Source organism: Lissotriton helveticus, chromosome 1_1, assembly GCF_964261635.1.
Source record: "Lissotriton helveticus chromosome 1_1, aLisHel1.1, whole genome shotgun sequence".
In the NCBI taxonomy this organism is placed as follows: Eukaryota; Metazoa; Chordata; class Amphibia; order Caudata; family Salamandridae; genus Lissotriton; species Lissotriton helveticus.
In genome coordinates, this window is record NC_136057.1 from 379,078,584 (window position 1) to 379,102,313 (window position 23,730).

The 23,730-nt window shown below is 42.3% G+C and overlaps 1 protein-coding gene across 4 annotated transcripts in view; it reads left to right on the top strand.

Moving 5' to 3' along the window:
• The window catches only part of LOC144809415 (sodium- and chloride-dependent GABA transporter 2-like), a 944,332-nt gene that overhangs the window by 550,476 nt on the left and 370,126 nt on the right, over nucleotides 1-23,730 (top strand). For all 4 annotated transcript variants that reach the window (XM_078673711.1, XM_078673714.1, XM_078673713.1 and 1 more), the window contains one exon: nucleotides 4,240-4,374. In XM_078673711.1, coding sequence (XP_078529837.1) covers nucleotides 4,240-4,374 — 135 coding nt within the window. The remainder of the gene's footprint in view (nucleotides 1-4,239; nucleotides 4,375-23,730) is intronic.

Genomic DNA, 23,730 nt, shown 5'->3' on the forward strand with positions numbered 1-23,730 from the left:
CTCGAAATAGTCAGTTAGTTCCGATATTACTCTTTGTAGGCCTATTGGGGTTTGGCTTAAAACTACAATGTCATCCGCATATTGGAGGCACTGGATGCTTTCATTGGCCAGTTTGGGCGAGTGTCCATTAACATTCTTGAGATGGTCTTTCAAATCGGCCAGATATATATTGAAAGGCTTGGGGAGAGCACACAGCCTTGTTTAAGGCCATTAGTTATTTTTTGTTCAGCAGATATTCTTCTTCCATCACCCAATTTTATCTTGGCCCATGTTCTGCTATATAAAGCCATTAATGTTTCCGTTAGTGCCGGTGGGAGACCCATGAGATCCAGTTTTTCCCATAGTCGTTTTCTGGGAACTCGATCGAAGGCGGATTTCAGGTCTATATAGAAGGCTATTAGACCGATCTTCTTTTTCCTTGCTCCTTCGATTAGTAAGGACAGGGCTGACAGATTGGTTAAGCAGCCCATGCCTTCCCTAAAACCGGTTTGAAAGTTGGGTATTATATTGTGATCTATTATCCATTGTCGTAGTAGAGACAATATGCAAGAAGAAAAAAGCTTTGCCTCCACATCGATTAGGGATATTAGTCTGTTACCTGCCCTTTCAATTAATTATCTAGTGCGTAGCCAATTTGTACGTGCAACTCACAAGGGACTAGCATGTAGACCGGCCTGAAAGCACACAAGTAGGTCCCGGCTAGTGCGTCTAAAAACATTCGCTGGAGAAGTGGGGTGTCCGCCATGGTAGGAGACAGGATCAGGGGTCTCAGAAAAGTAAGCTGTTCGTCCACAGGACAGCCAATGTGCCATGCTGGGAGTCAGCAGAGGAGCACACTTGCTGAGTAACAACGGTCTATGGATTGCGCACATGCTCTAGGGGTGTCACCACCGCCCCTGAGAGCGAGAAAAAGGACTCAAACTAAAACACTGTGGAAAGGAACTCCTTCAGTAATAAATGTTGCAGGTTAGAACGTAGGGCCAGCAGTGTATTGTACGATATGGCGTTTAAGTTGAAAACGTCACACTGTAAAACATGTTATACAAGCTGAACTCTTCTCATTTTTTCCCTATTAGTTTGCTCCATTCCACCGCACACAAGATGGTGGAGATAGCCGGGGCTATATTTGAGGCCATCACAGACAGTCAGCATCACTGTCCCGCACTGTTGATGTTTGATCGGGCGGGAAAAACCACAAGCAGATTTCTTTAATTAAGACAGTGCCCCTATGTGGGCATCCGCGCAGCGGGGGAGGAATGGAGAGCATTTAAAAGTTGTAGCGCCTTGCTGAGTTTATAAAACACGATTGGGTGGCAACAAGTTTGGCAAGCTCTGCATACCCTCGCATTTGCCACTGTAAATAAACTAAAAGTAACACTTATATTTTTTAAAGTAGCGTGGGGAACTGCAAAAGAACAAGAAAAGCAAATGAAAAGTATGTTAGGAAGTGGAGGCCATTACTATAGCTGGCATCCCGTGAGTGCTGTGTACATTAATTAAATAAATAGTTTGCAGAACTTCTAATGAAAGCTCCTGAGTTAGGACAAATGTAAAAGGGCCAGTCCTCATGGAAGGTAACAACAAAAGACAGAGAGATACTAAGGAGAGACTAATAAGCCTATCTACAAATCAGATGCCAACATGTACAAATAACAATGACACAATCCAATGAAAAATGTGGGCCGAGGGTGGGAGGAGCTTTGTCTATACCTGAATACAGCATGCCTCGCAGAGCAGCAGATGCGCTGCTAAGGCTCAACCTAAAAACAAGAGGAAAGAAAGGAGGAGAAAAAGAGTCGTACATCACAAAAATCTAAAGTTAAAATCAAAAAGTAGAGAAGCAGCAAATAACAAGGTTAGTAGATACTGTCTACAGTACATTGCAATCTATAAGGTGGAACGTCAAAGGTCAAGGTGTAGAGAGAATGATTAACCACCATTCATTGTTACAACGGACACAAGTGAGCATGTACTATACACCATAAACAAATCCCCGAAGTGAAAGTTCCCAAAGGAAATGACGTATGAAGCAAAAGAAAAAGGATAATAGGTTCAAGCTTACCAAAGTCCACAGTAAAGAATTAAATAAAGGGAAAAATACACACTCCCAAATCAGTCAGGTTCTGTAAAGTAAATGATATTCAAAAAGGTGTATACGGCCTCTTATATTCCAATTTCAAATGCATAATATCCAAATACTGCATGAAAATCCTCATCAAATTAATAGCAGTACTGTCCTAACCTTATAAAAGAAATTGACAAAGACCCGATAGTTAGTCTATGATAACCACAAGTCGTCTCCTAATCCACATCCATGTTTAGATATTACATTTTAATTGAAAATCTGCCCTAAAAGTGTGCCAATTTATATAGTACATCAACACAGTTACAGGTATTCCATCCATATATCACAAACTCTATATTTATAGTAAGACAGTACTAGAAATGTTCACGATTCTCTCCTTACCCGGGGCCTCATTTATGAGGCCTTGTGTGAGTTTTGCGCTTCCGATGCGTCACTTTTTGTGACGCATCGGCGGCGTAAAACATGCCTCCTGATGCGCACTATTTACAAAGTGACGCATCTAAGCAGATGCGTCACTTTGTAAACCCCTGCGCTACATTATACCTGCGTCAAGTATAATGTATGCAGAGGGGGCGTTCACCCGTAAAAAGCCTCGTAATAGTGACGCAGTGAAATCTATGAGATTTCACTGCGTCACTTTTAGGACGCTGTTGCGTCAAAATCTTGCGCCTGCCTCACAGCAGGCGTGAGACTGACGCAAGCCCTTTCACATGGGGCTTTCCCCATGTGAAAGGAAGGATTGCTGGAGTTGCGTCACTTTTGTGACACACTCCAGCAATGCGTCACTTTTGCGCTTACAGATACGTCAGAAATACTGACGTATCTGTAACTCCTTGCGACATGATGCGTCATATTATAAATATGACGCATCAATCATGTCGCAGGGAGAGCGCAGTGAAAAGTGACGCATCGCTGTTTTCACGCAGCGATGCGTCACCTTTCATAAATGAGGCCCCAGAATTTTCAGATTCGTGCAGGTGAACCAGCATAATCCATAATGTGGAAAAGCAAGTGAAGGCAACTGGAAATATAACTACAACGAAAATGAATACAGTAAATCAGCAGAAGTGGTCATCTCGTATTCAATGATCCTTACCCTACTAAGTGCAAAAACATATAACTTCCGTTTGAGGTGATATTATCACCATAGCAAAATAACTGTACATGATAGGTCAGATGAAAACAAGGATATATAAGTAACACTGATTCTCCCTTATTTAACAATCATCATCCCACTGAGAGCAATAAAGATACATGTACCTGCATTTTAAGGTGGAGATTTTACCGTAGAAAAATAGCTGTGCGTGGCAGGGAAGGAAGGGAAAAGAAATATAAACAACGCTAAATAGGTATCCAGCCATAATTGAAACTAAACCACACAATTGTAAAGCTAAGGTCTAAATTACTGTGAAACAACACGTTCTCGCATAAACCTCCTTCATGAACAACCAAAGGTGAGTAGGCACTAAAAGGCGTGTTAAATAGCCCTCACAATCTCTAGTTATTCCCTCCACCTGGCATCGGGGCACGGTATTTGTCTGGGTGAGTTAAAAACTCACCAATCCACATCACATATCCCATGAAACCCCGGCCCGGAGCGGGTACACAATTGAAAACAACCTTCCAATGAATCCATCTAAGGAATTCTTCGAGTTCTTCACGATTGTTTGGTTTAGTTTCAATTATGGCTCTATACCTTTTTAGTGTTCTTTATGTTTCTTTTCCCTTCCTTCCCTGTCATGTTAAGATTCCTTTTGTGTCCTGTGCTTGACAGTACTAAATTGGTAATTAGGAACTTAAGAGCAGATACAAGTCTTTCTTAGGAGAACACTGCTGCCTAGTCTTGACTGAACAGCATCCCTCTTTCTTCCACCGAGCACAACTGCCTGTTTCTGTATGCACTCACTCTAGTTGCTCTATGGATATGCAGAGGCCCTGAGCTGAGCGCCTCTCCTTGTCCCTCAAGAGTCGTGCTCCCCTCATCACAGTGGCCTATGTTCAATCCCTGTATTTAACTGATCTAGAAACTCCGGACAAATACTATTTTGGTAGACCTGATTTCTGGAAATTGGTGTATTTTAGTTGTAGGTGTTTTTATTGAATTGTTTATTTCTCTGAGCCCTCACCCTGAATTTACTGTTTTTTTCTGCCAGGTTGTATATATCACTGCGACATTCCCTTACTTCATGTTGATAGTTCTTTTAATCAGAGGTGTCACCCTGCCTGGCGCAATGCAAGGGATCCAGTTCTATCTTTATCCAGACTTGAGCCGACTCAAGGACCCTCAGGTAAGGGAAGGGCTTACTTTGTGCAGCTGGTGCATGTTCTGGTTTTCAGATTTGTGCATAAACTCCTGTGCCTATGTTTGCTTCCACTGGTGTGTCATTAGTCCAGAAATAATCATCAGAATATGAGATCATCGTGGAGTAATGTGTCTAGTGTGAAGTAAAAGAAATGTAAGTGGCAAATGAAGGTGGCATCTAAACGTGGTTTGTTAAATGTTTTATCATTCACAATTGGGAAAAGTCACACAGCCTCTAACCCAGGAGAGGTACAACTTTTTATCTTGGGACGAAGATTTGCATTACCTTCAATCAACTTCAGTAGAATCCACGGTTGTACTGCAAATGGTGCAGATGATGCAGTGGCACCTGTCCCCAGAGGGGAATCAAGTCTGCCTGCTCAGCACTGCTGCAGTTGTTATTCAGTCTACCCTCTATTTTTCCATAGGCACCTGCATAGAGCTTGGCTCTCTGTTTCTTGCTTTCCTGGTGGTGTGGGTGGCAGATAGTGTAAGGCCCAGCCAGCTAGGATCTAAGTCAACCCCCTAAGAGCAGGAACAGCACAGGTATGGGCATTCAAAAAGGTGCCTGGATGCTTGCATTGCAGGTCGTCAGGAGCTAAGCTGCTTTGTAATTGGATGGCTTCAGTATCAGTATATGTGCCAAAAAAGAAGCACCACTTGTTACCACCACATGCCCTCTGAGATAGGTTGAAAAGTTGCCATTGCTGTAATAGGCACTGCTCTCATCATAAGAACATCCGCCTACATGTTCCTATTTCACAATAATAGGAAACAATCCACTGGGGTAGAATGGAGATTTTAATGCTCTAATTAACTAATTAATAGGGTTGATACACAAGATTGGAACTGTGGGAATATTCATACGACTCAGTGAGTCTTACTAGTGCTTCATTTGTAAAAAATGAAGTGCAGGTACTCACGTTTTTTAGGAGGCCACACCCACTTCCCCAGCTCTGCCCACAATCTCCAGTGGCTCCACCCACATCATTCATTGGCCCTATCCACATCCGCAAGCCTAAACACATTAGAGCTACCTCCTCACTTGATTTTCGCAAGACCTAGTTCTTCACATAAGCACATCGAAGACCTCACCTGATTAGTGAGCTATACAAATCAATATAACATATTTAACATTTGAGAAGCCAAAGTCAACAACTTAAAAGTGAACTCAAATTAGAAAATGTGTGCAAATCTCAAAATGTTTGATTAGTAGGATAATTTCGGGGACTGAGGCAGATTTATAAAATAAAGAGAATGTGCTTGTACTGTGCTGTTAAAAAGAAAGGAAGGTATGAAGGAAGGAGTACATTAAAGAAGACAGCAACAAATGCATGCAGGAAGGTGAGTAATGGAGTGAGGAATTACATGAGTCATAGATAAAGAAGGAGGAAATAAGAAAAGAATGTGAAAGGAAGACATGAAGGGATGGAAGGAATGAGGGAGAAAAAAAGTGGACGATGTGTGATGGATGAATAGAAAGAAGAAAGGAAATGAGGAAGAAAAGCAGAAGGAAGGGTTGAAGGTAGGAAAAGAAGAAATTAAAAAAGGGGTGAAGGAAGAAGCAGGCACAAAAGAAAGTATGGAATGAAAGGAGGAAGAAGAAAGAAATGCTCCAAGGGAGGGACGATGGTAGGAATGGATGAGGGTGTAAGGAAGCTAAGGGAAAGAACAAGGAAAGGAGAAGATGGCATGAAGGAAAGAAAGAAAAAAGGTCAGGGGAATGGATACTGGGTCAAGGAAGGACAGAGAGAATTATGGCTGGGTAATTTTGCAAAGAAATTGAAAAACAAACAATTAAAATACATATCTGTGTTCTTAACACACCATTTATGTTTGCAAAGCACATATTCACCAGAGGGGGCCTTGACACTGAATAAAAATGCTGTTATCCAGCTCAATGGAACTAATTGTATCGAACTCAGAAAGAAAAAAGGCTGAGTGGTCACATCAAGATTTAAATGTATGACCCTGACATCAAACACAGATTCCTGGAGTGGATATACATATATGCTCAAGAAGGAAACACATAAAAAGGAGAGTGAGGAAGGAGGAGAGGTCTGAAGGCAAAGATAGATACAGTAGACAAAGTATGTGAATAGAAGTAGGGAAAGCATGGATTGGGAGTGCAAGATTGAAGTTGAACATGATGAGAATGAAAAGAGGAGAAAGGCAAGGGAAGAAGAGCCGACAGCATGTGAAAGGAAAATGGAAGGGAAAGAGAGGAGGGTGAAAAGGCGGTGTTTAAGAGGAAACAAGGACGTAAGGCAGTTGGTGAAGGAAGAATGGAGAGAAGGGAAGGAGTGAGGTGTGAAGGGGAGAAAGAAAAGTAGATACTGAGAGAAAGCATGAAAAGAGTACACCTCTGCTTTATTACCTATACAGTAAACCATTATGTAAAGTTGAGGGGTGAAAGGGCTGTATCATTCTTTGCCTGTCTCATCAATGCAATGTTGTGCTGTCCAAGACGCGCAATAGCAATTATTTAACTGTGTTATGGTTTTATGCTATCAAAAGATTTTTGAGGCATCACAATTGGTAACCCTGATAAAAGTGTCAGTTAGAGACCCACGTTCAGGGCTGAGGTGTCACAGCAGAGCTGTGAGTGAAGGGCCACTGCCCAGCCAGTGAGAACTACGGATTAGGCGTGAGCAGCTTTGGCAGAGATGTGGGGATGCCCTGATGATCTGGAATTAGCAGAATACCTGTGTGAGTTTATTGTGCTGTGGCCGTTGGATGAGAGCAGTAAAGCTGAACTCTGCAATGCCTTCCAACATCTTTTCACCAGTGTTGTGCAGGTTTCTAACTAAGCTGCAGCATTAGGGTCCACAGATGAGACCAGGACAACAAATCCTGGGCAAAGACACCCTCTGAAATATTATCACTTGGTGCAGGCCAGACTGGGCCCCACCCAACTCTGGGCTCCGGTGCATTGTACCGGCTGCACCAATAGTCACTATGCCCCTGCTATCATCCATTAGAACCACCTTTTCTTGCTTCTGTACCTCACTTTTTGTGAAACACATGTTCACTCCTGTGTTTCTAACTCAAGAGCACTCATATTGTCTCGAGGATAAAAGTCGGCATAGCCTCGCAAGGTTTTGAACTTATGACTATGAGGCCAAACACAGATCGATGCAATAAATACATTACTCTGCTGACTCACCAGGGCCTGCATCCAGGCACTCCAGCATCATCATATACCTTGAAATTGCTGACTTTCCTATTATTTTCTCAACAGTGCCTAAAATTATTTTAGGCTAATGGAAATACCAACTCTCATCTCTAGATTTCCCTCTCTAAGCCACCTATCTGATGTGTTTCATCTTTTCTATTACTTCCCTGGGTTTTTGAAGCTCACCCTTCCAAAAGTTGAAATAATTGCAGCCTACACTAGGTCTCGCAGATTTTGAAAGTTTTGATTCAAACAGTAGGTACAGCACATTCTCCTGCATGGTATGTGCCCTACTTGTGAACCTTCCACACCAGGCCAAAGACAGCCCAGCAGCCATGGAAAGACTGTGTGTGCACCCTCTGCAACACTTGCATGAAAACAATGAAAAAACACCATACATCCCCCAGCACACTGATATGGCAGTTGTTGGACACCCCCATTGCCCATTTACCACCAATAAATATCACCATATAAGCAACACTCTTAAAGGAGTCCTCCTTCAAAACTAATAGCACTACGAGAATGATATATTTGCCAGACAGCTTTAAACTTGTGCACCAAAAGTGACATCACACCTGGCATAAAATGGTACCCCGGACCAATCAGCTCTTAAGAAGCATTCTGTAGTGTCTCAGAAGAAAACTGGACATGTTTAGGAGGGTGGGCGGGGGGTGGAAGTAAGGGATTCATGCTCAAAAAATGGTTTACAGTTTTTTTCCAGCAGTTTTATATAGCGCTATGTCGACTGAAGATACTGGAGCGCTTTACATGATTCTCCCTGGCTGGGAAAGAATTGACTTCGTGCAGAGGAGCATGCCAGCAGTAAACAGCATTAACAGCCATGTGTGAGTGAGCATTTGTGCTGAATGGTTTCAGTTTCTGTTTTCTGCCGTTTCCTTCTCACTGCATGCACTGTCCAGGGCAATCGAAATAAAATAATCTCAGACCTGCCGGTGTTTGGGATCTGCGTTGAATCAGGTCAGGTGACTGAGTACTTCGGTGAATGGAGAGCAGAGCTTTTGAGGCACCGCAGGAGCTCACAGCCCAGCCTGTGGGTAGAGCGCATGGCTCTGCTGTTCCACTTGTACACTTCTGTGTGTGCGTGGTTCTCGGCAGTGGGATGTGTGCTATTTCTCTCCTGCTCCACTTGTATTGTTTTGTGCCACTCCAGTACATGGTGTAGTGTAGTTCCTATATCCCTGATAGGTTCTGCGCATTGGAATCATATACACTACAGTTGTGACATAGGACTGAGGTCAGTATGTTACTTGCAACTGTCAGATAACTCAGAGGTCACTAGAAACTTCTCGAATAAACAAGAAGGGATTAGTTTCTGACAACCGCATAAACATGACAACTTTGTTTCCTTTAGAATCAATACAGTCTCAGAATCGTGGAAACAATAGATAACAGTTTCACTCAGTCAATCATGCATGCTTCGTTTCTACAGAGTTACTCAGAAATAGATAGATGGGCGTTTCAATAAAAAAGGTTTATTGAACAGTCTTATTTCTCGTGCAAGAGATATGAACTGCTACAATCGTAAGACAGAATGCGAAGTACAATACGTACAGCATTAGCAGTAAGATGCAATAATACTGCAATAGCATGGTTTGAAGCTATGACATATATTCATAAACATACATACATAAATAACACAGGCTAAAATGTGAATACTCATCTGGTGCTCCTAGCTAGTTCTACCCTAGTGTACCTCACTTAAGAGTAGTACGAGGTAAGAAGTAGGTGCTGTTTGCCTATAGTCTAGTTGGGCTATAGTTTAGATTGGTGTTGCCAAGATTTGCCAAAAGTCCCTCTAGGTTCTAGACCGGTCCATACCTTAGAATGAGTGAGGTTGGAATCTCTTTCCGGGTCTCGATCTCTAACACCCCGCAAGGGGAGTCAGAAACACTGGAGCTGGATTCTCTGCGAGGAGGATGACAGCGTCTGGTCAGTGCGTCAGGCGGGAACTCGACTTCCTTCGGAACTTGCCATGGCAAGCCGGGCAAGTATGCAGCTGAACCGTGGTTTGCCATGGCAAGTGAAGGTATATTTATAACTTGAAGGTGTTTAGGAATGCCAGTATAGACGTAAAAGTCGGGCAGAAGAACATCATGAATGAACCCCTAAGGAATAGATGTTCATGAATAATAAATGAGTTCTTGGAGAAATCAATAGTCCAAGCAAGGGGAAGTCCTAAAGGCTTAAGAGCCTGGTTTTCCAAGAACTCGTTGTGACGTAGATGGACGGATGTAGGTGGTCATGCCTGTATTTGGTTAGCATGGATAATGGCTAAATAAGGGTAGGATTTCTATGCCTAAATATGGGCAATGTTAATTGTGCCTATATAAGGTTATAAATCGGGAAACCTATATACGGTATCGAAATCGACACACAACACCCACTCCACTTTCGTATGAATGACATTACTAAATTCTAAACATGCTGAACATATCTAAAATATAGCTACAAACGAAGTGCTAAAAACATGTCTAAAATACATTTGTAAAAATGCATTAAAACTGTTACTATGCATACAAATGCAATGGTGCAGTACATATTAAAGGAATGTTTCATTCCAAGCACCCGAGCAGACCCCATAGTGTCATGCTGCAATTCAGGACCCTTCAGCAAAGTTCTACAGATAGTGACCATCCAAGAAAGGGTTGCCCGGATCGCGGGGGACACACCCCAGAAATTGAGGTCGTTGTCACGCCTGATCCAGAAAAGTGTGATTCCAATATACAGAACGCCCTCACAAATACCAAAATGGGGAAGCAGTGGTCTTGCAATTCTTCGCTGCTACCATCTCTAGGTAGAGAACGTGCCTGGGACCAGAGCGCCTATTGGGACCCTGGGGCAGAGTAAAATGAATAAAGAGGCAGCAATGGACCTAAGGAGCAAGCGGGTCTCACAATATATTCTTACGCTGACGATACTCAAATCGTCTACTCTCTTTCCACCAAGAATCACTCGCCTTCCTCCTCCTTGCAGACCGGTTTGGAACAGATTGCCAATTGGATGCAGAGACACAAATTAAAGCTCAATGGGGACAAAACGGAGCTGCTCCTATTCGGTCCCAATGCACCTTTGTGGGGCCCGCAACATTGGCCTTCTCAGATGGGCCCTTTACCTACCCCCTCAGACTCTGCCCATAATCTCGGGGTTCTGCTTGACAACCAGTTGTCATTGAAGCAACATGTGGTAAAGGTCTCTGCCACCTGTACTACCATCATCAGGTGGCTTAGAAAAATCACATGGATGCTCCCAGTGGATACCCTGAGAACCGTGGTCCAAGCCCTTGTTATCTCTCGGATGGACTACGGGAATGTACTACTTCTGGGCGCCTGTAAGGAGGTACTAAAGAAACTTCAGGTTGTTCAGAATATGGCTGTGCGCTTGATATGTAACCTACCTGCTAGATCATCGACCACTACCCATCTGCACAAACTGCATTGGCTACGAATAGAGAGCCGTATAAAATTCAAAGCTCTTTGTATCATGCACCGTATTAAAATGGATAAAGCCCCGAAATATCTATCTTCCTTGGTCCAGCACTATGTCCCATCTCGCACTTTACGATCGTCCACCCAAAATAAGTTTCAAATTCCGCGTGTGAAGCGAGCCAAGATGGGCGGACGTTCGTTCGCCTTTCTGGCCCCCTCTTTATGGAACTCTATGCCCCAATCCCTGCGCTCGGAAGTCTGTTATATGGCATTCCGCAAAGGTATTAAGACCTGGCTTTTTAACATGTAACTGCCTTGCCCATGTTTTTCTTCCCATCTTCCGTTTGCTACAGCGCCGGGAAACCTTCGGGTAGCTGTGCGCTCAACAAATGCAATTATAATAATAATAATAATAAGGTGAATGAGGGGTGGTAGTGACCACTACCTACTCAACACACAATGACAATCTCTTAGCATACTCCTGATCTCCATCCTGACAGCGGAGTCCGAGCACTATGTCTGAAGCCAGGTGGAGGTGCTCTGTTCAGCTATTGAGGAGATCGGCCTTGGTTCATCCCCTGATCATCACCTACCCAGCCGGACTTTAGGCACAGTTTTCTTCCCCATCTCCCTGTCTTGCCATCCCCCAATTGTATTTCTGTGACTCTGCTTTTCCTTGTCTCCTATCTATCTGTTCCTATTCAGCATTCTTTCGTTCTTTGTCTACTTCCTTGCCCCCCTCCAATCAATCAATCAATCAATCAAGACATTTATAGAGCGCACTACTCACCCGTAGGGTCTCAAGGCGCTAGGGGGGGGGGTGTCGTTACTGCTCGAACAGCCAGGTCTTGAGCTTCTTCCTGAAGGAGAGGTGGTCTTGGGTCAGGCGCAGGTCGGTCGGGAGGGAGTTCCAGGTCTTGGCGGCCAGGTAGGAGAAGGACCTTCCTCCTGTTGTCGCTCTTCGGATGCGGGGGACGGCGGGGAGGGCGTGGCTGGTTGATCTGAGGTGGCGCTTGGGAGCGTTGAAGTTGATTCAGTTGTTGCGGTAGCTCGGGCCTTGATCGTGTAGCGCTTTGTGTGCGTGGGTGAGGAGACGGAAGGTGATTCTTTTGTTGACGGGAGCCAGTGCAGGTCTCTCAGATGTCCGGAGATGTGGCTGTTTCGTGGGATGTCGAGGATGAGTCTGGCTGAGGCGTTCTGGATCCGCTGGAGTCTCTTCTGGAGCTTGGCGGTGGTTCCGGCGTAGAGGGCGTTGCCGTAGTCCAGTCGGCTGGTGACGAGGGCCTGGGTGACAGTCTTCCTGGTCTCGGTGGGGATCCACCAGAAGATCTTCCGTAGCATGCGCAGGATGTTGAAGCATGACGAGGAGACGGCGTTGACTTGTCTGGTCATGGAGAGGGAGGAGTCCAGGATGAAGTCCTCCTCTTCACTATCTATATTAACGGACTGGGCAGGCACTTGGGGAGGTGGAAGGGGGCGTGTAGGAGATGTAAAGATCCCTGCTCTCCTATACGCGGAGGACGCAGTCCTTATAGCCCGTACCGGTATCGGTCTCCAGCGTCTGTTGGATGCGTTCGGAGCTTTTATGGACCAACTGGATTTAAAGGTCAATACAAACAAATCCCACACGATGGTGGTCGGATACCATAGAAACCAGGGCAAATCAAAAACTTTCAAATGCAAGGGGGAAGTGGTTTCTAGAGTGGCAGTTTCCCCTACCTGGGGGTGCTCTTCGACGAGAGGGGTTCGTGGGATCCCCAGGTTAGGGAAAAAAGTCTATCTTTGGCCAGGTCTTCGGCGGCCCTCATGGGTTTTTCAAAAAGGCTGGGGGCTAGACCGATGGAAGCCCTACTGAAAGTTTTTAACACCAAATGCATCCCATTAGCAATGTATGGTTCACCCCTATGGGGTTATGTACATCTTGAACCAATTCAGAGGGCAGAAAACAGGTTTATAAGCTCTTTATTGTCCGTCCCCCAGTCCACCCCAACCTTTTCAATCCATGCGGAGGTGCGTCTGGGCTACGTTACGGATAAGCTTAACCTGGCACCTTTAATATTCTGGCTAAAAACATGGCTCAACAAGGAACTAACCCTTAATAATGCTATTATGAATGATGTCATGGCCCTAGATCATTCTAAAAAAGTTCCATGGCTGTTTTATTTGAGGAAGTCCTTCGAACAATTGGGTCGTCCTGAACTCTTCACCTCTCCTTCGTGCATTAGGAAAGAAGACGTAGGGCCCGATTCACAGAACTAACTTAAGACAAAATCCTAAACTTACTACTTTTGGTATTCACAGAAGTTAGGATTTTGTCCTAAGTTTGTCTTAAGACAGACTTAAGACAGACTTAAGACAGACTTAAGTAAGGATTTTGTCTTAAGTCTGTCTTAAGTCTGTCTTAAGACAAAATCCTAACTTCTGTGAATACCAAAAGTAGTAAGTTTAGGATTTTGTCTTAAGTTACTTCTGTGAATCGGGCCCGTAGACTTGACAAAAAAGTACTTTATGATGAGGGCAAGATTAGGCCGCGAGGAAAGGGAAATGCAGAAAACCACATTCAGATCACACTATCTGCTACTAAACTCTAACTCGCTTGAGCCCTACCTCAGTATTGTTACCAGGCCATTCCATAGGTTTTTATTGATTAAGTTCAGATTTAATTTGATTCATTTTTACCTGGGCAGTTATCAGTCATGGGTCAAACCAGAACTAGCTTCACCTTGTACCTGTGATAATTTTTCAACCCAAGATATCATACATTTTGTTATGTTTTGTAGTTTGTTCTCAGAGATACGGAAAAAGTATTTGTTGCCAATCTTAAGGGAGGCAGGCTTCATCCAAGTGAGGCCTGCACTACTCTACCTCCAGTCACTGAGCAACACTCGTATTATATTTTGCATGGCAAATTATCTAGTGGCGGCGTCTAGAATTAGATCACGTAACGCACCCTGAGTGTGTTGTAAGAAGTCCTTTTATTAATTGTAGACCTCTTGCAGCTTAACTTTTGACCCAATGTATTGATTATTACCCAATGTACTGATTATAAACGCAAGTTTTTAATACATTTTTAAATGTATATAAATGTTTTATATCTTTTATGATTTTTAATGAAATCGAATAAAGTATTTTGACTGACTGTCTACTTCCTTGCTCCTATCCCCTCTCACCTGAATCTTTCCCCTTGCCCGCTTCACTGCCTAGCCCCCTGTCCTTTTGTGCCCTTTGACTAAGCACTCCTTCGCCCCTTGGAAAGATCCAAGATATATAGGCTGGAGTCTCACCATACCCGCTGAGAGAGTCCACAGCGCCAAGGGAGCCACTCACGATTGAGATATGGTATGGCACCCCTGGCCAAAGCACTCCCTCTCCCCTTTTTGCCTTGTAGTCTCAGAGACCCCTCTGAGAGAGTCCACTGCGGTTAGGAAGCCTCTCGCAACAGATATAGTAAAATGATACCACTCCCCATGGGTTCACAGCTTACTGGACTTTGGGCGCAGCTTTGACTCGCCTACCGGTTTGTGTCCCCGTCACCCTCCCCCTCCTCTTGCCTTGCCGTATCTCTAATCCTCCCCTCCTCTTTTCCCTCCTCCACTCTCTGTCTACTTACCCTGCTCTTACCCCCCCTCCTCCCCCACTCCCTGGAATATCTCGCCTTGCCAGCTTTTTCCCCTAACTATATGTTCCTTTTTGTTTGTCTCAACCTTACTTGTAACTAAAATTGCCATGCTCTAATAACTGTGTTACCTTTGTAAATCTGTAACCTGCAATTTATTGTTCTGATACCCATGTAAAGCGCTCTGATACCTCCGGGTCTAGCCAGCACTATATAAAACCTTTTTAAATAAAAATAAATAAATAAATGAATGAACACACATATATTTACACATAATGAAGTGGCTCGTAAATACATAAGAAAAAAGCCAAAAACATTTCATGTCAAATTACATAAGGCAATTGTTATTGACAAGGTGACATATTGTCTCTGAAAGTGTTTCCAAGAATTCTGTGCTCTATGAATAGTTCTACTATAAGCAGATTGATGTACCAAAAAAAGAAAAATTCAAATTTGGAAAAAAATAATAATCATAGGAAAAAGTTCCAAGTTTAGTCTTTGTTTTGAAAAATGAAGGCCACTGTGTGTTGAATCAAAAGTCAGTGTATGAGGATGGAGAAAACATGAAATCTTCTAATCCTGTAGAAAAAAAGTCGTCCACTGTTGTAGGTGAACGTTGGATTACCTCATTTAGAAGACAAACCGCACATAAATGAGAAACATTGCCTTCAGCATTGGTCGCATCAGCAATGTTCATATCGGATGTTACCTGAGTGCCTGTTGTTTCCTCTCGTACTTCAGCAGTAGCAATTTGCGTCTGTGAGATCTCAATGAATGCGGTCATAAGAATTGGTAGCCACTGGGGACAACACAGAGCATGGGCCGTTACCGGGTCTAGCAGAGTATCGATATACGTAGGCATGACTGATGGGAGTGTTAGACAGATGTCTAGCACGGATTCATCATTATAAAGCAGGCAGTGTAGAACAGGTAAGATGCAATCTTTCCAGATTGGTCTGAATGACAGAAACCATGTGGTATTTAATTCTAGCTGAGGTAAACCTAAAATTTGGACGATGCGCTCACAACACTTCATCTCCAATAGAGCTCTCTCTATGGTGCTTGGAGTGACGCTGGTGATTTGGCTTGCGATATCGCAGCAGTAGGAGCAAAAATAGGATCCCTGCAACTAGTGCTAAAACTAGTCGCAGTCCACCAAACACAGAGTGCACGAAGTTGGGAATTATTCTGATGACTGCTTGAAAAGGTCCTAAACACATGTACAATACCACTTGTATCAGACATGTTTAAGACACGTTCCAACATTTCTGAGAAATGTATAGGGCAGTTTGTAATCAAAAGGGTTTGTATCTCGGCAGAAATCCTTGCGACTTGTAGATCATAGGTTTCTTTGGCCGAGGTCAGTGGCACTGTTTGTTGTAAAAGAATGGCTTTCATTCTGCTTAGAGTATCAATTTGTATAGAAGAGATGTTAAGTGAAGGCCATAGAGGCGACTCCCTGACTGTCTGTATTTGTGGAAACAAGACTGGCAAACAGCAATTGGCCCTGGATGTAACCGCTACTAGATATGGAATACCTGGCAACATGCCATAGCAGCTGTGATCATTCAACATGAGGTAACTTCCATTTGAAAATTGTCCAAAAATTGGATGAATCACTGCAGCTGGTGAGCCTTGCAGGTGACAGGATAAGTTTGTAGTGGAACCATCACAGGCCCCGTGTAAGGTAATGCCCTGACAAAGGAGAGAACCCCTTATAATGCATTTTCACAGTTAGTAAACACTTCACGCCCTCCACTCCAACATCTGTGTGTGTAAGGTAAATCCCGGAGGTCTTGATGTATTCTTTACCCAGTCTTTCATTTTTGCCTGCTGGTATATGTTTTAGGCAATATTGAAAATGGAAAAGTTTACCATGTATAATCCACTCAGTAGCTGGTTTCTCTGCCACTGTGAATGGTACTTTTTCCAGTTTTTCCAGCACCGTATAGTCTGCTCCCCTTTGTGCCAGTTTGATGCGTTTATCAGTGAGATTAAATTCTGAAAACAGTGATGTAGTGTTGATTAAATGGCAAGGCACATTGCCTGAATGCAAGTTGTGGAGCGTCCAGCCTAATAGCATGATAGAACGTAATTGAGTCTGACCATGTTGCAGTATGAGCAGGTCTTGTTGTCATAATGTCTACGGCAGAGGACCCAATGCTGTCCATTGAATATATCCGAGACGACAGTCATTAACCCATTGTCTACTACAGAGAGAGAATTCTCTAAATTAATACGATCAATTTCTCGTATTCGTTCTGCAATCTCTGCTTGGGGAGTCTTCCATATTTCATTATAAGCAGCGTAGATACCGGCATAAATGAAACATTTTTGACGCGGTTTTCTTGGTCCTACCAAGAATTCCCTAATGTCTGCACCTACTTTTAGCAAAGATAAGTGTTGTTTTACATCCTCTAGTGTAGCTTTCTGTAGCCAATCAAGGCAAAGTTTCCCTACACTGTATGTTGTTACTACCCCTGGACGCTGTCTTTCAACATAGCGTGGGTCTGGCCTATTGATAGTGAAACCCTGTGTTTTGTTCAGAAATCGATTTTGACAGTTGTTTGTGTCCATTTTGTCCATTCTGGATCTAATCTGTTGTGATGCAAAATAGTATGTTCGTCGACCTCTCCCTATGGTCCATTTGTTCATGTCTTTGGTCTTGGCTAACCCAAGGCAAGATGTTTGTTGGGCAGTGTCATTCAAAAACATAATATGCTCAGGGATGATACAGGCTCTAAACAAAGCTTCTACCCCCTGCACTTGCCAATCTTTTGTACCCCAGACAGATTTTGTTTCAATGTTGTCTTTCCAAAAGTCAAAACCCTGTCTAGACAGTTGGGCAATAAAGGCGGAAGAATAAATCTGTTTCGCATTGGTTAACATATTTTTCATTCCTGTTTTGTTCACATTTTTAAAATAAAACGATTCTGGATTTGACAAGTTGAACCCTGAAAAATATGGAAACTTCATTGCAAAAGTTTTTGAGCTACCCTTTGGAGGTGTAGGAAAATGTTCTCATTGGTTATACATAAATACATTTCTAGGTGATACAGTTTTGTGCAAGAAATGATGACCATAGTGGTTATTTGTTCATAGTCTGATGAACCCTCTAAATATTCATGATTTGTGAATACTGCAGACATTTCTAGATCAGACATCATGTTATTAACAGTCTCGAAGTCCCAATCATCAGAAAAGGTACTAGAGGTAATAAAGTCACTTAACGAAATGTTAAGTAAGTGTGGAATCTTCAAAAGTCTGACGGGCCAAAAATGTCATATTCAGTTCTGTCCCATACTATATCATCTGGTATAGGAACGGCTGTTATGTTCACCCCTGACAAGTCTCTTGCTTCACGATGGGAATATTTGTGTGGCTAGAGACGTAAGTTCACTCTTTTACTTGCTGTGCCCATTTGAATATATCTTCCATTTATCAGCATACCCAGAGTTGATACCAGAGCTAACCAAAGTAGAAAGAAGAATATTCCCAAAACAATCCATAGTTCAATCCATGATGAAACCAGATAAGTCTTTTTCGGGAGATGAATAAAGTCTGTTGCTTTTTCTTTGAAAGTTCTTTGTGCTGGCGTCATTTTAGGTTCACTGGAATCCTCAGAAAACGTATCAAAGTTAATAAAATAGCCAGAGGCAGTTCTGTCAATGGTTGGAATTACATCAGCATTCGTTGAAATCACTGGAACCAGTTGATCACTTGTTATTTAGTTGTATACAGGTGTATCAGGACGAACTGTTATTTGGGTCTCAAGTGGGACGAGTTCCATAGCTTTGTTGCTTAGTCCTTCATTTCTCACTGTAGAATCTTCAAAGGTGATGAGTCTCTCAGTTTGAACCTCTGGGATTGTAGCTAGCGGAGTGCGTCTGCTACATTGGAGTCCACTTGGCCCTCTTGCTGATTAGTATCGGCCACATAGTGTGGTTTGATCAGGTCAATGAACACAAATCTTTTCTCCTTTTTGCCAGCAATGGGCGGCAGAAGTACTGTTTTCGATCCTTGGATTGCTAGGACGGGTACTGGTTGTCTGTAAGAAGGCCCAAATTCCTTATTGTCTGCGATATTTTCTCTGACTAGATCACCAAGCTTTGGGATCCAGACAGGCCTTGCTGGAATGATTGGTTTATCCCCAGTGCTTCTGGAACACGTTGATTTGTTTCGATCTTAGTTCATTTAAGTGCTGTAAAACAGCCAAATGATCTTTGATATAAAATGTTTATTTTCCACCACTATGCCTTTCATGTCAAGGTCCGGAATCAACATTCTAGTCCCAAATAGGACCTCATGAGGAGTGACACCCCCTAGAGAACTTCTTAGTAAATTGTTTAATGAGTGTTGGACCCCATAAAGATGTTTGACCCACCCATCACCTGAACCTAATACCCTAGCTGTTATAGACTGCTTCATGTTCCGGTTTTTTCTTTCCACAAAAGAATTTCCCTCAGGATGGAATGGAGAAGAGAACCGCAATGCTACGCTCAAACTGGTCATGGCTTCTTTGTAAGCTCCAGAGCTAAACGCAGGGCCCTGGTCAGAGTGTGGTGTGCCAATTGCGTATGTGCCGACAAAGACTCGCAAATCTTTTATAAGAGTTCGAGCGTCAGCCGAGCGCTGTGGCCACATCCAAAGGAACCTTGATTTAGTGTTTGGAGGACTGCATTCGTCCACAGGGACGCCTGCATGTAGATAGTCTAATGCTGTCTAACAATGGTGTCTGTACTGGGCTGGCTATGTTGTAGACAGGTGCCTGGTGGCATTCTGTACTGCGATCTCTATTGCAGTCTATGCACTTATTGATGAAAGTGTGAATCAGTGTATTCATTCCTGGCCATCAGTACATCTCTTTTAGTTTTAAATTGTTTTAGAGATCCCCTGATGTGTCAGACTCTCTCCCAGATGTGCTTCGTAAATCAAAGCTGCTCTTCGTTCCATGTTTGGTATTACCCTATGCTCCACTCCAGAGATTCGAGCAAACGGAACGCTGTTCACATCAATTATATATGAGTATTTGAGTGGAAACATTTTAGGTAACGCTGCACCTGTGCCTTTGCTTGAAGCATTGACAGCCAGTATTATTTCACTGTCTATTTTTGTTTTTGAACGAGTGATTGCAGCCACGGAAGCCGTTTGCACAGCCCCATTGCGGTTTCATTAGCCAATGAATTCCCTACAACGTGAACGCCATCACGTTGATGACTTAGCTTGTGTATCACATGAGTGTTTTGTAATCCGTTTCGCAACTGAACTACTTGTTCCCAATGCGTTTTATGCTTGATTGTGCCACCTTTTGCATCTTTGAAACCGTTTTGAAGCCAATTCTGTAAATAATAATTGTAAGATTGAACACAGTAAAAAGAATCGCACACTATGAGTGTGGGGAATTCGCGATCCGTATTTTCAAGTGCCATTTTAAATGCTTGTAGTTCAGCTCGCTGAGCTGTACAATCACCTAGAGATTGAGTTTTTGTGACCATCTGTCTGAATTTGCCATCGCACATACGACCTTAAATGATTACCCATGCTGCACTATAAGCTTGCTTACCCCTGTAGCGTGTTGTGCAGATCCGTCAGTATAAATTATAAATTCGTACTGGTCAAGAGGAAGAATTTCAGTAGACAGAGGACATTTGTGTTCGTATTGCAGGAATTCTTGTGTTTTCAAGTAAGGATCAAAAACATATTCAACATCAGTTGCAGCAAGAGAATTAACCCATTGTATCCATCTTGGATGTAAAGTTTTTGCATTCGTAATGTTCACTTTTGTAACTGCCTCTAAGGCTGGTACAGGAGTTACAACCATAATGCGTTTGCCCTGCGATAGTGCTCTTTTTTTTGGTACAGCGGTTTGAACTGTATTCTGTTAATAGAAATTTCATTTCTACTTGCGTGTACGAATGTGATTTGTATGCAATTGGTATCTTTTTACCTTCGTTAAAAGTTTAGTAGGTGAATCCGCATTGACCTGGAATGATTCTGATCACTAAGTTGCGTACGTTTACGCGTGTTTGTAAGTATTTTGTTGCTGACATGTCAGCTTGAAGTGAACACAGGATATCTGTGTTTTCCTGTGTCCAATGTGTGATTTTAAAATCAGGTTTGATTAATTTGTAGAGAGATTTAACCATTTCTGCGTAGTTTCTCATCGTTTTTGGAGGTTGGGGCAGCACACACTTTTCTAAAAAGTTGGCTACAATGCTTTTGCCTTCACTTGATAGTTCATATCCTAGGAAAAGGACATTGAGATGGGCAATTCTTGACTTTTTTAAATTGAATTGATAACCCTCGGAGACGAAGCCCAGTATAATTGTGTTCACCCTGTTCAAGTGCCTGTTCAGGTCATCGTCTGTTAGATAGATATCATCGACATATGACAATGCTCCATCATCATAAGTTTGTAGTAACTCTCCTACCCTTGCTGAAAATAACCCTGGACTATTCTTGAATCCCTGTGGGAGACGACAGAATTGATGCTAGGTCCCCATTATTGAGAAAGCTGTCAAATACCTACTATCAGGTGCTATGTTTTGACAAAAGAAACCATTAGAAATATCTAATGTGGTTTTATATTTTTTACGCACAATGTTTTTCATTAATGCTGTATTATGTGCATTTTGCCCTGCAAATGTTTTACAACAAGAGTTTAGGTGTCAGTAATCCAAAACTAGACGATATGTATTGTCTGGTTTGGAAACAGGAAACAAAGAATTGTTCATTGATTAGGTGCAAGTTTCAATCACCCCTTGGTATTCAAGTTGATCTAAGATCTCCCTGACCTGTTTTTTTAGCTTCTTGCTTAATTGGGTAGTGCCTTTGTGCAGTTGGTTGATTTTTTAACTGGATTTTGTGGTGAGGTGAGTCCTCATCCCATTCTACATGATTTTTGTATAATGCTGGGGCAACTGCCCATTTCCTGGCATAAGTATATTTTAAATGTACTGGAACATGGTTGGAGAAGGCTGGCATAATGATGTCTTCGCCATGTAGGCACTCCCTGACAAATTTTGGTGGCCAGTCCTGTTCTGTTAAAAGTATATCATAACCCTTTGAAAGTCGCTCCCAAAAGAGTGCTTTCACTTTTCTTGGTAAGTCTCCCTCCATCCGGAGTGTTATTTCATCTAACCTATGTGGAGAACTAATAGTAGTGTCTGCAGTCTCAACTTGAATGTCTTCATTCAGGTCCACTGTTTCCAGAAGTGCCTTCAGGTTCTGGCGAGCTATTGTTACTTCTGCTGCACTGTCCAACATTGGATGAGCCCATTCTCTGTTCTTGAGCTGTGTTCTCAGAATCCTCGGCATGTCTGATCTTCAGACCTGCTACTTTCTTCTTGGAGAATTGAGGTTTTGTTTTGTTTTTCTGAACGTGTTGATGGTCTTTGGACTTCACGCGTTCTTCTTTTTGATCTGACCGTCCTCTTCTTTCGGATGTCTGTGACGATATCTGAAAGATACGAGAGGAACGTGTATCAGTATCTTTATACCTGTCAGGTTTTCTCAAATTATCCCTATTCCTGAGGTTGTACCTCATTTCAGAGGGTTCCTTTTGAGGAGACCTATCTCGGGATTGAGAATCTTTCTCTTTTGAATGTTGTTTGTTATTTTCCCACTTCTTTTTAGAAGAGGTAGGAGTATGTTTAATGAAGTCCTTCTATTAAGGTTTGTATCTGATTAAGTAATTCTACGTCTGACATTGCTTCAATGTCAGGATGAGGTGTGTAGCCGGCTAAAACCGGCCATGTTACTCCTGGTCTACCTAGTGGACCGAGCCTGGTAATGTGATTATAATGTTGTAGGTCACCTTTAAACCAGAGATCATGCTCCTGGTATGTGAGTGGAATTTCAATATCTTCGAAAGGAATATATTCCTCAGGTGGATCATCTTCTTTGTAGAAGTGAAACATTCTAGTTATTGGATTTGATTCAGGGAATACTCTCCGTGATGTAGAATACCTCTGTCTGGTAATATTCATGTGCCACTATCACAAAAACTGCTCTACCACCGCTTGGTGTTAGGCCATATTTTATAAGTTTTAGAGTGATGGCTTTCCTTAAATTTGGAGGAATGATTATAGCATTCTCATCGGTTTCATTAAAACCTGTATTATCAAAAAGTACCGCAACGCGGTCGGATACAGCTCCACCGTTCATGGTGTTTGTCTCGGTATCGGACATTGTTTAATGAAAAAATGCAGAGCAAGTTTCAAGGGAACAAAGATAAGGTGCACAATATTTTGAACACTGTATCCTTCAACGTTGAACAAACCAAACAGCTAATACATAGGATTTTCATGCTACTTAGCTATGGCGGATATTATCCCTACCCACTCCAGACGTCTTATCGAGTTTTATGAGTAGGGGTCTCTGAAAAAAGCGCAACTGAGTTAATTCAGTATCTAGCATTAAATGAGTGCCATACCAAACCGCTGGGCGCCTTGTAGTGTAGTTCCTATATCCCTGATAGGCTCTGCGCATTGGAATAATATACACTATAGTTGTGACATAGGACTGAGGTCAGTATGTCTCTATCGAGTACATTAAACTTGATTACTTGTGTGTGCCAGCTAACTCAGAGGTCACTAGAAACTTCTCGAATAAACAATAAGGGATTAGTTTCTGACAACGGCACAAATATGACAACTTTGTTTCCCTTAGAATCGGAACAGTCTTAGAATCGTGGAAACAATAGATAACAGTTTTACTCAGTTAATCGTGCATGCTACGTTTCTACAGAGTTACAAAGAAATAGATAGGATCACTGAAACAATATCGATGTCAAGAATATCGATTTACAAAAATATCGAGGAAAAAATATAGAATACCAAAATATCAACCTCCTATCTCCAAACAGGTAAGTACAAAAATATCGAATCAAAAATATCGATGTAAAAAATATAGTTAGTCAAAATATCGATTTTTTTAAAATGCTTTAAATTAATTAAAAATTCATGAAATAATAAATATAATTAACTTAAACATACTTAAAATACTTAAATAACCTTAAAAATAATAAATAATGAATGTAAGTAAAAACAAAACCATACAAATTGATTTGTTAATACATATATATATATATATATATATATAAAT